The sequence below is a fragment of the Musca autumnalis genome, unplaced genomic scaffold, assembly GCF_047663935.1.
Source record: "Musca autumnalis isolate F117 unplaced genomic scaffold, ASM4766393v1 scaffold_2, whole genome shotgun sequence".
Lineage (NCBI taxonomy): Eukaryota > Metazoa > Arthropoda > Insecta > Diptera > Muscidae > Musca > Musca autumnalis.
Genome location: NW_027411755.1, coordinates 12,739,627 through 12,752,114, shown reverse-complemented (window position 1 = coordinate 12,752,114; position 12,488 = coordinate 12,739,627). Strand labels below are relative to the sequence as shown.

At 35.6% G+C, this 12,488-nt stretch overlaps 1 protein-coding gene across 4 annotated transcripts in view; it reads right to left on the bottom strand.

Moving 5' to 3' along the window:
• LOC141393659 (FAST kinase domain-containing protein 1, mitochondrial) overlaps positions 1-12,488 on the bottom strand; it is a 15,626-nt gene extending 3,138 nt beyond the window's left edge. Inside the window, exons 1-7 of one of the 4 annotated variants that reach the window (XM_073967004.1) lie at positions 11,840-12,488; positions 10,521-10,871; positions 9,161-10,467; positions 4,654-4,802; positions 4,308-4,587; positions 3,917-4,067; positions 3,723-3,846 (exon numbers count right to left, since the gene is read on the bottom strand). In XM_073967004.1, coding sequence (XP_073823105.1) covers positions 3,723-3,846; positions 3,917-4,067; positions 4,308-4,587; positions 4,654-4,802; positions 9,161-10,467; positions 10,521-10,820 — 2,311 coding nt within the window. In that variant the 5' untranslated portion in view covers positions 10,821-10,871; positions 11,840-12,488. Of the gene's footprint in view, positions 1-3,722; positions 3,847-3,916; positions 4,068-4,307; positions 4,588-4,653; positions 4,803-4,862; positions 6,170-6,222; positions 6,626-9,160; positions 10,468-10,520; positions 10,872-11,540 lie in introns of all 4 variants that reach the window. The other 3 variants (XM_073967002.1, XM_073967005.1, XM_073967003.1) reach the window with 3 other exon arrangements.

Here is a 12,488-nt window from a genome sequence, read left to right as displayed (position 1 = left end):
TTCTTAATTTGTTTATTTAGCCGGTTCATTGCGTGGCGATCGTTAGGGTCCCGAAATCGTTTAAAGTTTCTGGAATAAATATTCCTATGTTGAATCAAAATTTTGATATGGTTGGGTATTGCGTTTATTTTCGAAATGATTTTACGTTTAGGGACACTATGGTCAACTGCCGACAACAAAATTCCTGTAAATTTTTCTATGTAAGAATCTATTAGATTTTCATCAGGTACACAATTTTCGTAATCCAAGGTCGCCAAATTACGGTTAATAAATTGTTTATATCGATTCCAGCCTGCTCGTTTGTAGTTGTAATAGGATTTGTCGTTGGTTTTAGCTCCAAAAACGATTTTACAGAATAGGGGCATGTGATCGGATCCCAGATTGTTAACAGTTTTTACTCCAAGAATATTTTCAGACATATTCGTGATGAATAGATCTAAATTAGAAGGTTGTCTTCTACTATCAGCAGGTATATAAGACATATCCGAAGAAAATAAGACTTGGAGATTATTCATTTGTAGCTTTTCGTATGATAAATATCCCCAATAATATGCTCCTGGAACAGCCCCATTGAGGTCCTGAATTGAAATCGCCACCGACTATAAATTTGTTGCTGGTACAAGTCAATTTCCGCAAATCGGAAGAAAACAGCCTTTTCCTGTTAGAAAGGTCTCTGTTGCCGCCGGGGAAATAACAGGAGTAAATATTTATGTAATCGTTGCCAGATGAGATCTTTAATCCTATTGTTTCAATTGCTGACGTATTTACATTAGGTAATAGCTGGTGCTCAATATTTTTTTGATCAGTATTGCAACGCTCCCACCTCTTTGATTTGGTCGGTCGTTTCGGTAGCATACATAATTTTGATTTTTGATCGAGTGATCGCTTTTAAGCCAGGTTTCATTGAGAAGACATATATCAATGTCCTGACATTCAAGAAAGTAAATTATTTCAAACATTTTGCTAATTTTGATTTTTGATCGAGTGATCGCTTTTAAGCCAGGTTTCATTGAGAAGACATATATCAATGTCCTGACATTCAAGAAAGTAAATTATTTCAAACATTTTGCTTCGTACGCTTCGATAAATTTTTAAATTTAAATTAAATTTTTCATTTCCTCTAGGGAAAATAATTCATTTGATGTTCCTTGTTGTTGGTTACTATTATTGGCAGAAGTATGATGATCCTGGTTCAAGGAATTTGGAAACATTGTAGAATATTTTTGATTGCCAGAAAACTGTACAGTCGGTTTAACTTGTCTTCTGGGCTGATATTTTTGCCTAATCTCTAAAAATGATTTCCTTGCAGGACAATCAAGAGAGGACGATTTATATTCTCCATTACAATTGGCGCATTTTACGGTGTTAACTTTACATTCTGCCGTTAAATGATTTCCGGCACAATTAGCACAAAAGGTTTTGACATTGCATCTATTTGAGCCATGACCGAACATCTGACAGTTATAGCACTGTGTTACTTTATTTCTGCTAGGCTTTTGATATTCCCAACCAACTCTGATACGGTTTATATCAAAATAACTTTGACGTAATTCTTTAAAGTTATTGACTTCCTTTCAAAGTACACAATATAAATAACGTTTTCGTACGAGGCGTTGATTTTTTTGGTCACCAACTTAACATCTGTACATTTCAAACCCATTTCAATAAGTTCGGCTTTTATTATTTTGGGGTCCATTTTATCCATGTTGAATAATAAAGCTTTATAAGGTTTTTCAATTTTTGCAGCATATGTGAAAGTCCCTTACAATTATGCTCAACATCAGCAACATTGGTTAGAAATAGTTTCAACCCGATAGATATTTTTCTAATAGAATAATTGTTTACATTCAATATTCTACATCAGATATCGGCACTAACACAAATGCATTGTTTGCGGTCTCACGCATACGACTCTCTCCACAAACAGCGTGTTCGTTAATGCATTGCTAAAATTAAAAATCATTGAAACAACAGAACCTTCTTCATTGACTTCTGATCGAAGACTGAGAGGTGGTTTTTCTGTTGTTATTCTCATCAAGGGCACGTGTGCCCCTTTTTGCCAGATGCTGCTCTTACCACTACAGTCACACATATTGTTTTGCTCAGTTTTGCACAACAGTATTGTGATTGGAGGCACCTTGACTTTTATCGAGTTATCGATAACTATTTCATTATTATTATTTCCATCACTGATGTCATCATCCAATGTTTGGAGAGGTAAATAAAAATTTTGGTTGTTTGTTCTCTGGGGAGAACCACCTGATTCGCTCTCTTGCTCATCATTTTATGCCTCGGAGAGGCAGAACCATCTTCGTCGCACTGTCTTTTAATTTTTGTTTGGGTAAAGTTGTTATTTTTGTAAGTGTTAATACAGATCACAAAACAAAAATAACCGTATTTTGTTGTTTTTGGAGTTGTAAAGAAACTTCTGTTTAAGAAAGAACACGTCTGTAAGGCAGAGTGAGGCAGAGAACATTTTTGGGTCTCTCTTGTGCTCTCAATGAGCGTAAATTTGTTGTTGTTCACAACGTGTTAGCATCTACACAGGCTGTGAGCGATAAGAATATTACGCTCACTTAGAGCACATGGGCTCTCTTGTGAGTCACAATGCCTCCTCCTGCTGTATGGTATAAGCGGCACAATACGACTGATGAAATCCACGTTTATTAGTCAAGAAGTCGCTCAAAAATATTCTCTACAAAATCCACGATTATTGGTCAAGATATCGCTGAAAAATATTATTTAAAAAATCCACGATAATTGGTCAAGAAGTCGCTCAAAATATTATCTAAAAAAACAATATTATTGGTTTACAAGTCCCTCAAAAGTATTCTTTAAAAAATCCACGATTATTCGTCAAGAAGTCCCTCAAAATATTATTAAAAAAAAACAGAATTATTGGTTTTACAAGTCCCTCAAAAATATTCCTTAAGAAATCCACGTTATTGGTTTAAAAGACCCTCAAAAATATTCTTTAAAAAATCCACGATTATTAGTTTACAAGTCTCTCAAAAATATTCTTTAAAAAATGCATAATTATTTGTCAAGAAGTCGGTCAAAACTAAACTTTAAAAAATCCACGATTATTAGTTTACAAGTCTCTCAAAAATATTCTTTAAAAAATGCATAATTATTTGTCAAGAAGTCGCTCAAAACTAAACTTTAAAAAATCCACGATTATTGGTCAAGAAGTAGCTCAAAAATAAACTTTAAAAAATCCACGTTTATTGATCAAGAAGTCGCTCAAAAATATTCTTTAAAAAATCCACGGTTATTGTTCAAGATGTCGTTAAAAATATTCCTTTAAAAATCCACGATTATTAGTCAAGAAGTCGCTCAAAAATATTCTTTAAAAAATCCACGATTATGGGTCAAGAAGTCACTCAAAAATATTCTTTAAAAACTTCACAATTATTGGTTTACAAGTCGCTCAATAATATCCACGATTATTGGTTAAGAAGTCGCTCAAAATTTTTCTTGAAAAAATCCATGACTATTGGTCAAGAAGTCGCTCAAAAATATTTTTTCCTTGTAGATATGTTGTCACACGTTTTTTGAGGCTCTTCTATCAAAACAACAGATTTAAAGGGGATTTTACACTAGCCATCAATGTCATATGACCTGAAATTTTCCATTGTCATACAGTCACTAATGTGTGCAATATTTCGGGTAATATTACATTGAGGGCTAGTGTAACCAACCCTTAAGCAGACGGTACTTACTTTTACTCATTTGTGCTTCAATGAAATTTTGCTGGAACCATGGAACATTTGCTTCGGGAAAATCTAAACAAACACTACGATTTAGCTGCATAACTATATTAAGTACTCTTTCGGGATAGGTGGCCTATGAAAAGTAAAATCAAATGTTAACAGGTTAAATATTTAGATTTTTATCCTTCTTCTCTCTCCCTTACCTTTGAATAACACATTTGTATTTCATCTTCAACACGTTGTATGAATTTTACACAAAATACTTTATTTATCAGTTCCTCGGGTATTATTTTGTAATAGCACAATGCCAGACAGGCTTGGACCAATGACAAACCACTCATGTAATTGAAGTCTCTGAAAAAGAGATCATGGGGGTTATCATGAATGAAATTCCCCCGTGAGTTTTATCTTTCCGCCGTTGCAACTTAAGGGAGAAAGTGAAAAAATTCACGGGGAATTGCCGTTCATGATAACCCCCCATATATAATAAAAAAACATTCTTTATATAAAAGTCGCTCTATAAGACAATTCTTTATAGAGCGTTATTCATTATAGGGATGTTCGTTATAGAGAAGTCCGACTGTATGTATATACCTCAGTAATATATATCCTGCATATTCCAACGATTCATATGACTGTGGTGTATAACCCAAATTATATGTACAGGATAACAGCTTTTCCACCGTTTCACCCAATATGTGTTCATAATTATTTTCTAAATATTTAAACATAACCTCTAAAACTTCAGGTACAAAGTAATTTGTGGCCAAGAAATTGTATGCCATATCTCTCATTATGCGAGAATTTAAGTCTTCACAATGTATTTCTTTGTACTTCTGGAGAGTTTTATGATATACCACACTGTTTTGCAGGGCTGTAAAGAAACAAAAAAAATTCAAATATATCACAGACTTTCTTTAGAGTATTCACTTTTTCCTACATTTCCGATTGCTTAGCATGCGTACAAGTACATTAAGATCCGTTACATTCAGCTGATTATCTGCGAGAACTCTTTCAGCACAACTTGTTAAGACACTATCGATTGTGGCCAACTGCATATTGGCCAGTTGTGGAATTTGATATCGGTATCTGGAAAATACAAGAAATAAGAAATATTGAAAAATAGGATAAAATAAGGGGTAATCTTACCTCATTTCCAGAGAAATTCTCAAACCCCGACTTATCAGGAAACAATCTGTGACTGTGAATTGATCTGACATATTGATGATTTTCGAGAGTATAACATTTGGATATTTCTTCCAACTGTATGGTGTATGACCATAGGCTAAAACAAACGAAGCTAGACGGGCAAACGTTTGCGGTATCCGTCCCGCCACATCATGTTCTATGGCTCTCATACACATTTGCGAGAGTTTCTTTTCCAATGCCATGTGTCGATAGGTACCACCTAAATTATTATTAAAATTCATATAACGATGACAATGTTTTAAAAAATTGACCTGATGCGCATCAGTTTCCGCTACAGAATTCAGTTTATTCAGTACACCATTCCAATAGGTATTACATATTTTGGTATCAGAAATTTTCAAGGCTCTCAGAGTGGAGAACAAGAACCCCGTTGCATTTGGTTGCTTCCAACTATCCGCTGAAGAGAGTAGGGCCTTGAAGGCGTTTGCCAGAGTATCTCGTTTATTTGGTTGGGAAAATGGTACATAACAGGCCAATGTTTCTGGAGACATGTGGGTAGCCAACAACTCCTCTAAGGCCTCCGATAAGGGTTGCTGCAAACATGCTGGTTCCATGTGATATTGGTAGATGCGGCTAATAATTTTCAGGTCATTAACATCCAATTGTCTGACAACCGGTTTAATAGTAAGCAAAAGATCTCTAATCAGTTGGACATGATTATTGGACCACACAGCCATATTTAACATAATTAATATCTTCATTATAGTCTTTGGTTTGGAGGCAGAGATTTCCCCATTACTTATTAGTTCCCTGACACGCTGCTTGAAAGTTGCCATCAGCTCTTCATTTATAAGGGGTTGTAAATTTAACATGACAATTGCAATCATTCGTGCCTCATCATCACTACTGCAATTCTGCACATGTTGATGGAGATGTTTCATGAAATTTGCACATAACATTGGGGTAAAGAAGTTACGTCCAGCATTGATACCAACGACAAGGCGTGACAATGCAGGTAAATCAACTAGCTCGGATTTCTCCACTATATCAAGGGATCGTGTCAATAACTCCTGCAACAATGGATGGGAATTTTCTTCACCCATCTTTCGTAGATATAAATAACATGTTCCCATTTCATTGACATTCAGTTCATCAACATATTGCTTGAGTAGTGGCATAATTTTATCCAGCATCGGTTTGAGATTGCCCACATCATTTTGTCTCTTAAACATCCACAATAAAACAATGGTTTGGACCACATGTTCTTTGTGCATTTGTGTCAACAGAGAATCTGTAATATTCATCAACTACAATTGATATGTAATATGACTGGGAAACAACAAAAAAATCCAAAAGTTACCTGCTCAGATGTTTCACATGCATTTAACTTTTTCATTATATCATCATCCTCGTTGTACATCATCATTTGTTTGAAATTCAAATTTTGAGAAATATCATCATCCTCTGAGCTGGATCCTTCTTCCTTTTCGAATATCTTCTTAGAAATTCCATTGTCATTGTGATCCTTACAATAAAACCTTTGTGCTCCTCCATTCGTCAGAAGTTTGTTCCTCAGAAATGATTCTGTTTGCTGCACAACCAAAGCATTGTCCCTATTCCAAACAACGTGCATTATTCTCATCTCATTTATCATTCTCATCTGTTGTTTTCCCCATAACCAAGCAATTGATTTAATTTGTTGTTTCACCCACTGTGAGGAATACATATTTCCTTGTAATGTTTAATTCAGTTTTCTTTTGAAACTTCCACATAAAAATAAAAAATTGCGCGTTGAATTTCTTTGTTTTTGGCTTGTTTACAATTTTCTTGCAAAAATCTCTTGACGTTCATATGACCATATGATTGGGCCACTGATAATAGGTGATATGGCCACTTATCAATTTTATTATGAAACGTCATTCTTTATTTGGTTGTAGTTCGTCCCTGTAGTGCGATTCTCTAACACATTTTTTCAGTTACCGACAAAAATCGGTAAAATTAAAACGCAAAATTATGAATGAAAAGTTCAAATAAAAGTTGACAACACTCTTGCTATCGGTAGAACTTTACGACTGCTTTTTATTCGTCGCTAACTTACCGAAAAATATCGGTACTTACCGAAATTATAAGCATTTTAATTTTACCGACAACTGTCGGTAACTCAAAAAATTAGTTAGAGAATCGCACTACTGATGTTTTTCATATTTCGTATTTATATTTATATAAATACAACATATGGCTATGTTACAAATACAAGACAACAATTGCTTTGTTCCAGAACTGCAAGAATCTACTATTTGTACTATTTGTTACTATTTTCTCTATTTTCTCCGATAACAGATAACATAAAGGAGTTATCGTAGTAAACAATAGTAACAATAGTTAGTATCTTCTTGCAAGTTCTGGAACAAAGCATAAACAAACTTCTAATAATTGGATTTTGATTTAATTGATTTAAAATCACCGGTAAGTCTGAGTTGTATCGCGGAGTCATTAGAGAATCACTCATATCAATCGAGAGGGTAATCAATTCCAAATTCCATGTACATGTACAATGCAGTAAAGCTAGCCAGGAAATCTGCATCCGGTCTTCAAACGGTGTTTTGTTGTATGGTAAAAGTCCGGACACCGGCGAAACATATGTTATTATCGAGATTATACTGTAAGCCATACTTCATACGATATTAGAACCGAACCCAGAACCCAGGGTTAATAACTTTAATAACTACTGTTATGTTAAATGTTTTAAAAGTAACGACTTACATTCAATTCCAATTCCCCCATCCACATTTGTCTCAACGTCATTGACGTTAAGGGGCAGTGGAGGTGGCAAGTTCTTGCATGGTATAGCTTTCGCTTGCAGCCGTTTTGTTGTTTTCGTTTGGACGTACATATCTGGTCCGAAATGCCTCTCACAAATTAGGGACGTTCTTTTTGGTCTTTATGCCATGTACTTCCTGCAACATAGCTTTCCACTCATCTCTCACAGAATACATAGTAACTCCGCTTCTGCAATGCCTCATCAATGAGTACTCGCATCCTGTTATCAAACACCGTCTGGGGACTGACATTTTCCCTGTACAGTGACAAATGCTCTACACACTAAGGCCGTTGACTTCAGTTAGATCACTTGGACAACTTGGACACACTGTGCTGTTTCACTTCCACAGTCCGCGCCTTCCACAATGATGAATGACGCGTTGTTTCTTCTTCTTCTTCGAATTGGGTTCACTTTTGTGAATAAGGAGTTCATCGAACGAAAAAATGACGAATGAGTGGGAAGCAAAATGCCCGACAAGGTGATACGTTGACAATCAGCTGATATGCATTTAGTCCAATGCTAGGGATAGGTTACACCATGAAACTCTAGAAAACATGCAATGATGCAAACTAGCAAAGACGTATAGCAATAAAGACTCGAACAAATGCATTTTCCAAAAACATATGATAATAGTTCCACATTTTGGTTACAGATGGCTACACAACACACTGGAATTGATAACAGCAATCATGGTACAATAATACAGGTAGCATTATCATGCCAGCTGATGGTAACATAATGTGTCAATTGCATTGATTTGATGTCAAATTTTGACATCTTATGTTGCCAACAATTGCCGATGCGGCTACCTGTGTATTTGTACCATGACAGCAATAGAGGTTAATTCCCTCTACAGTTAATTTTTCACAATTGACTTTTCCTATCTTATAATATTGACATCTTTGAAACTAGGGATAAGAGGGATAAGTAAATCGACTTTTACCCAACTAAATCGACTGGTTGCTTTGCGTTGCTGCTTCATTTCTGATATAATAGAATAGAATAAAGACGAAATTGCAATCATATCCCAATCAATTAGATTGCATTTGATGACATTTAATAGACACGACAAATGATGAAAACCTATGGAAAGTATGAAAAACGCTTTTGGTGTCGTTTTGGCGATTTTTCCACCACTTGGTTTACTTAGTCGATGGTCAGACTAGCAAGGTTTCTTGAAACGAATTTCAGGTCACACTAGAGTGGTTTCATTGAAACTTCTAGGTATTTATAGATAGAGTTCCCCACTACAGCAACTTTATGATATCACTCTACTGTGAAACTCGACCTAGTTTCAATGAAACACTCTAGTGTGACCTTCGACTAGCGTCCACACTAGCGTGAATTTCATTAAAAAATTTCATGAAATTAGGTGTTCTTAGGTTGAATTCCCCACTACAGCAATTTCATGATAAATGTCTTGAATAAGGGGTAATCTCACCTCATCTCACCTTAGGGTAATCTCACCTAATCTCACCTCATTTCCAGAGAAATTCTCAAACCCCGACTTATCAGGAAACAATCTGTGACTGTGAATTGATCTGCCATATTGATGATTTTCGAGAGTATAACATTTGGATATTTCTTCCAACTGTATGGTGTATGACCATAGGCTAAAACAAACGAAGCTAGACGGGCAAACGTTTGCGGTATCCGTCCCGCCACATCATGTTCTATGGCTCTCATACACATTTGCGAGAGTTTCTTTTCCAATGCCATGTGTCGATAGGTACCACCTAAATTATTATTAAAATTCATATAACGATGACAATGTTTTAAAAAATTGACCTGTTGCGCATCAGTTTCCGCTACAGAATTTAGTTTATTCAGTACACCATTCCAATAGGTATTACATATTTTGGTATCAGAAATTTTCAAGGCTCTCAGAGTGGAGAACAAGAACCCCGTTGCATTTGGTTGCTTCCAACTATCCGCTGAAGAGAGTAGGGCCTTGAAGGCGTTTGTCAGAGTATCTCGTTTATTTGGTTGGGAAAATGGTACATAAGAGGCCAATGTTTCTGGAGACATGTGGGTAGCCAACAACTCCTCTAAGGCCTCCGATAAAGGTTGCTGCAAACATGCTGGTTCCATGTGATATTGGTAGATGCGGCTAATAATTTTCAGGTCATTAACATCCAATTGTCTGACAACCGGTTTAATGGTAAGCAAAAGATCTCTAATCAGTTGGACATGATTATTGGACCACACAGCCATATTTAACATAATTAATATCTTCATTATAGTCTTTGGTTTGGAGGCAGAGATTTCCCCATTACTTATTAGTTCCCTGACACGCTGCTTGAAAGTTGCCATCAGCTCTTCATTTATAAGGGGTTGTAAATTTAACATGACAATTGCAATCATTCGTGCCTCATCATCACTACTGCAATTCTGCACATGTTGATGGAGATGTTTCATGAAATTTGCACATAACATTGGGGTAAAGAAGTTACGTCCAGCATTGATACCAACGACAAGGCGTGACAATGCAGGTAAATCAACTAGCTCGGATTTCTCCACTATATCAAGGGATCGTGTCAATAACTCCTGCAACAATGGATGGGAATTTTCTTCACCCATCTTTCGTAGATATAAATAACATGTTCCCATTTCATTGACATTCAGTTCATCAACATATTGCTTGAGTAGTGGCATAATTTTATCCAGCATCGGTTTGAGATTGCCCACATCATTTTGTCTCTTAAACATCCACAATAAAACAATGGTTTGGACCACATGTTCTTTGTGCATTTGTGTCAACAGAGAATCTGTAATATTCATCAACTACAATTGATATGTAATATGACTGGGAAACAACAAAAAAATCCAAAAGTTACCTGCTCAGATGTTTCACATGCATTTAACTTTTTCATTATATCATCATCCTCGTTGTACATCATCATTTGTTTGAAATTCAAATTTTGAGAAATATCATCATCCTCTGAGCTGGATCCTTCTTCCTTTTCGAATATCTTCTTAGAAATTCCATTGTCATTGTGATCCTTACAATAAAACCTTTGTGCTCCTCCATTCGTCAGAAGTTTGTTCCTCAGAAATGATTCTGTTTGCTGCACAACCAAAGCATTGTCCCTATTCCAAACAACGTGCATTATTCTCATCTCATTTATCATTCTCATCTGTTGTTTTCCCCATAACCAAGCAATTGATTTAATTTGTTGTTTCACCCACTGTGAGGAATACATATTTCCTTGTAATGTTTAATTCAGTTTTCTTTTGAAAATTCCACATAAAAATAAAAAATTGCGCGTTGAATTTCTTTGTTTTTGGCTTGTTTACAATTTTCTTGCAAAAATCTCTTGACGTTCATATGACCATATGATTGGGCCACTGATAATAGGTGATATGGCCACTTATCAATTTTATTATGAAACGTCATTCTTTATTTGGTTGTAGTTCGTCCCTGATGTTTTTTTCATATTTCGCATTTTTTTTTATTGATAAATCATGGCAGAACTACCAGGTAGTGGTATCACACCAGCTGATCGAATATGAAAAGTCAAACCCCTTTATAAAAAAATTATTTTTGTTGTAATTTCCCCAACAACATAAAGAAAGTTTTGACATAACATATTCGAAATTTTACGATACGAAATTTTACTACCTGCTTAATTGTGTCATGTGATAAATACAACATATGGCTATGTTACAAATACAAGACAACAATTGCTTTGTTCCAGAACTGCAAGAATCTACTATTTATACTATTTGTTACTATTTTCTCCGATAACAGATAACATAAAGGAGTTATCGTAGTAAACAATAGTAAGTAGCTTCTTGCAAGTTCTGGAACAAAGCATAAACATAATTGGATTTTGATTTAATTGATTTAAAATCACCGGTAAGTCTGAGTTGTATCGCGGAGTCATTAGAGAATCACTCATATCAATCGAGAGGGTAATCAATTCCAAATTCCATGTACATGTACAATGCAGTAAAGCTAGCCAGGAAAGCTGCATCCGGTCTTCAAACGGTGTTTTGTTGTATGTTAAAAGTCCGGACACCGGCGAAACATATGTTATTATCGAGATTATACTGTAAGCCATGCTTCGTACGATATTAGAACCGAACCCAGAACCCAGGGTTAATAACTTTAATAACTACTGTTATGTTAAATGTTTTAAAAGTAACGACTTACATTCAATTCCAATTCCCCCTGTTGCGGGAGAGCTCTTGGTCCATTACTAACTTAATTCCAAAAAAACAATCACTCCAAACATGATACCCTGCACTGGCAATTAATTGTTTTGGTTTTTGCAAATATCACCATTGTGAATGTTTTTTTTTAACACATCTGAATGTAGAATCACACAAACAAAAAAAAACACCATATATTTTTCCACTAGTGGCAGGGTTTACTGAAGGAATGCTCTGGATGCCTTTGGACCATGCCTGGGAGCAGGAAATAATATAAAAGATAGCCCTTGATAGGTTTTCTTAGTTATTGCCGGCAATATTTATGTTTTTTTGACGGCAATATGGATGCCACACACACACAGACACATGACCGTCCAACAATCGAGAGATGAGATAGACGAGATGGCGGCTTTGGCGGCTTAATATTCCATGCACGTATTGGGGTTGGGTTGACGGAAAACCGAAATAAAAATTTGGTTGTTTTTATTCTGCCCAAATATGGCCACAATAAGTAAATAAATCCACTTTTTCGCGAGAATTTCAATGTTGATGTACGTATTGTGGTAAAATTTACGCGGGGGTTGTCGGCCGTGAATGTTTTGATTGTCAGCTGTCAGTTTTTAGACCAGCTGTCACAATCATTCGTACTA